The 5,449-nt window shown below is 47.0% G+C and overlaps 1 protein-coding gene across 1 annotated transcript; it reads left to right on the forward strand.

Annotated features, from left to right (window-relative positions):
- Window positions 1-105: 105 nt before the first annotated feature.
- On the forward strand, window positions 106-5,196 carry FAM110C (family with sequence similarity 110 member C). The gene is made up of 2 exons (XM_005429359.2): window positions 106-1,336; window positions 4,513-5,196. The coding sequence occupies exon 1, from the start codon at window positions 202-204 to the stop codon at window positions 1,294-1,296; it is 1,095 nt and encodes a 364-aa protein (XP_005429416.1). The 5' UTR covers window positions 106-201; the 3' UTR covers window positions 1,297-1,336; window positions 4,513-5,196.
- Window positions 5,197-5,449: the final 253 nt, after the last annotated feature.

Genomic DNA, 5,449 nt, shown 5'->3' on the forward strand with positions numbered 1-5,449 from the left:
CCTGCCGGGGGGCGGGCGGGACACGCGGCGCCCCGACGGAGCGGGGAGCGCGGCCCTTGGAGCGCGGTGCTGCCGCCTGCGCGCCCGGGCTGTCCTACACCGCAATTTTCCTTTTTTTCCCTTTCTAAAAATTTTTTACAAATTTTCTTATCCCACTTCCCTTTCGGGACTGGAAGCAGGATCCGCGTCCCTGAAATTGCTATGCCAGCTGAACTCTCCCGGGCCGTGGGAATGCACGCCATCTCCGACCTGCACTCCTCCCTCCCCCTGCGGCTCCTCAACAAGGGGCCCGAGTACCTCCGCAGGCAGCTGGAGGCCGGCAAGCCGGGCAGGAAAAGTGCCGTGGAGAGACTGGCCGCCGATAAGGCCAAGTACGTAAAGAGCCAGCAGGTCATCGGCAGCAGGCAGGACCCCGTCATCGCGCTCAGCTCAGCCTCGGAGAGCAGCAGCGAGACCTGCTCCGTGGGGAGCAAAGCAGCGAGCCGGGAGCCGGACAGCGGCGCGGGCGCGAAGCCCCGGGAGCTGGGCACGGCCGGGAGCTCCTGCCGAGCCCCCCTGCAGCACGGCCCCCCCATCGCCAGGCGCAGCACCAAGAGGCAGATGCGGCCGGATTCCCTGGTGATCTACCGTCAGAAATGTGAGCTCGGCAGAGGTCAAAGCCAGGACAGCTCACGGGGGAATTTGGTGAGGAGGATCTTCCATGGGTCCATAAAGGAGAAGCAGTTGGCTTCCCCTGCGTTGCCCAGAGTCATGGAGGACGTCGCAGCCACCGAGAGCAGCGAGCCTGTCTCAGCAAAAGATGGTGACCGTGAGCCAAGCGACCACGGAGCGGTGCAGACTATCCCTGTGAGCACTGAAGGGGCAGGGGTATGTACAAAGGAGCACGAGAGACCCTCAAAACTGAGTGCACCTCCCGAAGACGTCAAGGAGGTGAAGAGGAGAGGTCTCCATCGCTCCCAGTCCGACATCAGCTCTCGCTACTCCAAGTCCTTCGCTGAGTTTGAAACATTTTTCAAGTACTGTGGCCTGGAGCAGGAGGTCATTGAGGATCTTGGGCGAGAGAACTTCTCTGTGGTGTCTGACAATGTCTCCTTCAAGATCCGCAGCATCAGCGTGGCAACATCGGAGAGCGAGTTCACGCGGCACAGCGGGGACGAGGGGCTGCTGGAGGACGAACTCACAGAGCAGGTCCCCAGCAGCACCTCGGTGATTGAGCGCAACGCTCGGATAATCAAATGGTTGTACACGTGTAAGAAAGCCAAGGAGACCAATAAGGTGATCCAGGAACTGGCGTGATGGCTTCATCCAGCATGCGTTGGAGCCTGGTGAACTCAAGGTGTGTGCAGAGCCTCGCCCTGACAATTGGCGTTTCTCTTTCCTTTTTAGAGAGCAGTTAACTTCTCATGGTTTGTCTTAGTCTCTTCAGGAAGGGCTGAAGGAAAATGTGTTTTGTGTACCACATGTTCCAGGTATGGCTCTTTTTGCAAAGCAGAAATCTGTGTTATTACAAAAAACAAAATACAAACAAGCAAATGTTTGCAGCTTGCCAGGTTTAGATCAGACCCCCCACAGGAAATTAGAGTCAGTGTCTGTGAAGGATGCCTGCACTTTGCAGATTCCTGCTTTGCAAATATCTTATTTCTTCTAATTTCTGCTATATTAAATGCTAGGAAAAAGCCTTGGAAATGTATGCAACCTTTAGTTACAGTTATTTGGATAACAGACTGACGAGTCTACTACTAATTAGGAGTACCCAGTATTTATACTGTACTGCTGAAATTATTACTCATCAGGAGTGCACTGTATTTACACTACACTGCTACAGTTTTCCCCTTTACTTCAGTCTCTCTCCTTCTCCTTACACACAGACACCCCCAAGTATCAGAAAAGCAAAACTGATTCAGTGCCCTGCTATAAATCTTATTTCCTCCATGGCTTCCTGTTGGGACCCTAAAAGTTTGTTCCATGTGACCTCATGGCATTTCAGAGAGTTTGGGTGTTCCTCTGCAGTGGGTTTTGCTGTCTGGTTTGCTGCTGGTAGCTGGGAATGGGATGTGCGGTTCGCCTTGGTCAGAGGAGTGCTCCAGTGTTTTAAACTAAAGATAATTAACACAAAAGTGTGGATCTAGGCTTAGAAATCAATTACTTCACAGACAGAAACATAACAAATTTAGCTCTGGTAAAAGCCAGTGTCCTGGGTTTAATAAAAGCGGTGTTTACTTTGCATATGATCTCCTGGAAGAGAACTATATTCATAGAGCCTGTGGTGTTGATAATCCATGAGATAGGAGTTTTCTTCTTCCAGTACATGAAGCCCCTAGGATAACTAGCACAGCTTACCGTGAGGTATTTAAAAATTTCATGAGTAGGTCTTGATATGAAGGATTACGTGTATATTTTCTGACAGTTGGTAATTGGTGCATGAGAAGAACATCATTTCGTGTAGATACAGCTGTTGATAGAGCACATGGGCCCAAGAATGTGGAGAATTGTAGTGCTTGAGCCTCATTCCCGTGTGGATGTGAGGCTGTCACTCTAAATTCCTTTAATTCATATAGGATAAAAATACATTTACTTGAAACTGTTTTTAATGATGTGAAATTTGGTTCATCTTTAGTATTAGAATTTTTCTCAAAAGTCTATTTTCTTCCTGGAAGAGGAGGAAGACAGGGAGAGAGTTATTTTACAAAAACTTTTCAAGGCTGTGCTGATTAGAATGTTCTCAGGTATCTGGCTGACAGCTTAAAAGAAATGTTGTTATGTAACAAATCCTTTCCCAAATAATTTTAGAGAGAAGAAAGGGCTCTCCCAAACTAATTATTTTTCCTTTGTCATCCTTCTGTGATAAAAGGCCAGGGAGATACACCAAACAAAATGAGGAAGGTGGTGGTTTTGTGAAGCTGCTTGCAGCTGCCAGCCTTGCTAAACGAGAGGATGGGAGGCAGATTCCAGCAAGCATGAACCACACAAGAAAAACAACCAAATAAAAGCCTGTTTGCTCCTGAATGCCCCTGATGGGGGTAAGGTCCAGGTCATCACCACAGAGCTGGCTCCAGAGGGAGCAGCTGGTCCTTTCCCCATCCATTTGCCAAGCGTGTCCAGTGCTGCAGCTGAGGCAGGAGATGTTGGTGAGCACCCCTGGGATCATGCAGTCTGCAGAGGAGGTGCTGCAGCAGGGCAAAGGCAAGGGTGGGAGGGTGGGAAGTACCAGGAGCTGAACCAGTGTAACCTCACATGAGCTTGGTCAATGGCTTTTTATTTTTACCATATAAGAGAAAATTGTAGTACACAGCTTAACAAAGTGGTGAAAAGATCTCAATGAAAAAACCATCAAGTTTATTCAAGTGATCCTATTCTGCAGTTACTTTATTTACTCTGGTAGCAATTCATTTGACAGCCTAGGAAAGACTAATTCAGAGGGTCCTTATTAATAAACCTAATTTTAAGAATATTAGGGCAAACTCTCAGCTGTTGGATCTCATCTGTCAGGTAGTTTCTGAAAACTGAGAACATACTTATCATTTAGGCCACAGAAGTGGGAAGTTCAGAAAGGTCAGCTAAAAATACCTGTACACTGCACCCAGAAGAAAGGACAAGGGTCATCAACAGTTACCATAAGTTAAATACTACATTTACTGAACAGAATTTAAGGAGAGAGTTGTTTATCGTCATGTGGTTGCAAGATGAGCCTTGTAGTTCTGGTCTAAATTTTCATTCAGTTCTACACTTTGACAATACAGCATCAAGTCAGGTATCTGTATGTTTTCACAATAGCCAAGTGTTTGGCCCTGTTTAGCTTGCTTATTAAAGGGCAGTGGACTTCTGTTCTGTGCTAGGGAGCAACGTACTTTTCCTGGTGTTCCTAGGCACATCCTTAGAAGTTCCTGGTTTTCTACAGAGGCTTGAAAATTGTTGCATCTTCTTTGGACAATGAGGCAGAAACCTTATTTCTGCAATCCCAACATTCCTTATGTATAAAACACCTTTCAAGAACTGCAGAGCTTTTATGGGCCAGTGATCATTCCATTCATATTTTATGTTCTCTGTTTAATTTTTCATGAGCTCTCTGGGACCTGGTGGAGCACTGTGTAAATAAAAGAGCTGGTTGAAGGATCAGGTTCTTTAGCATGTTTCATCAGACAGATGATTGCAGAGTGTGGTTTGTGAGCTTCAGAAAACTGAGGTCCTTAGCAAGATGGTCACTGCTGTTTCTTGGTAGAAAGCTGCCTGGGTTGACCTCTGCAGTTCAGTTCCTCTCACTGTCAGTTCTGCTTGATTCTAGGAAGAGGGTTCACTCTGCATCCTCCTTCCTGAGCTGAATGAAGATTATTCAGCCTTGAGTTTCTCATCATTCTTAAATGGGTGGGCATTAATCAAGTGGAAATCTCCAGGGAGGGTAATTTACTGTGTTGGCAGTAGCCACAGGCAGCTGAATAAAAGCTTTAAGAGTATCACCTTAAGCTTGTCTGATGTGATAAATAACAAATGACACTATTTTTCTTCTTTCTTCAGAATTGTTGACTTGGAAGTTGAACAAAACCAGACGCAGGAAGAAACTGTTCCCTCATCTGGTTTATGTGTACTTTGTCCAAGTTTAGTATTTTGTCGTTGTTTCCTGCCTTCACCCCCATCCCCTGGAAGCCTCACTCTTGTCAAGCCCAAGGATGTCCAAGACCGCGATGAAAAGTGGAGATTGTGAACTGTGCCCCAGCAAGACAGCAGGAAACAAAATCCCCTGGAAAATTGAAGCATGGTAGCAGCTGCCATCCACAATAATATTCAACATCAGCTCACTGCCTCAGGGTGTCATTCCAGGCTGTGACAGAAGGTCTGTTTTGTGCACCCATCTCTTTCCAGCAATGAATTTGTCAACAGGGATGGGGGGAGAAAGTGGGAATGAAGTGGCAATGACCTCTGCGTCAGGTGTTCCCTTGCAGACAGACTCCACCTGGATGTCCAAAGGCTCTGCCTTAACAGGGCTGTTTGATCAGAGGTCATCCTGACATCATTCACCATCATTTGCTTGGCTTGTGAGGACTCACTGTGGCAGCCTTTTCTGAGATACTTGGCAAACATGTTAGCTAAATCCCTGCCAAACCTCTCTTTCCTTGAGAGCGTGCAAGCCAAATCAGTGTACCTTGTATCCATCTAGTTTGCTCTTGCTTGGTTGTCACATAGCTTGCTCAGCCATTGAGAAAGAATAGCACCAAATACTTCCAGGAGCATGGTTCCAGGAAACAGGTATTGAAGGAGGTTTTGCATTGTTTCTGCCTTGCAGAACAGCACAGTTTGTTTGCAGTGTGTGCCTGCGTCTGACATGGTACACATTGCAAGGTTTGACAGTCATTGTGTAATACCTTTAGTTTTAGGCAGTGAGTGAGCAGGCTGTTACAGCATGGTATTAGGGAGCTGTGTTGAGCCACACTTCCCCAGTGTGAGTCTGCACTAG

This window comes from Geospiza fortis, unplaced genomic scaffold (genome assembly GCF_000277835.1).
Source record: "Geospiza fortis unplaced genomic scaffold, GeoFor_1.0 scaffold356, whole genome shotgun sequence".
Lineage (NCBI taxonomy): Eukaryota > Metazoa > Chordata > Aves > Passeriformes > Thraupidae > Geospiza > Geospiza fortis.

Coding starts and splice junctions, on each gene's coding strand:
- FAM110C (XM_005429359.2), top strand. CDS start 202: ATGCCAGCTGAACTCTCCCGGGCCGTGGGAATGCACGCCATCTCCGAC.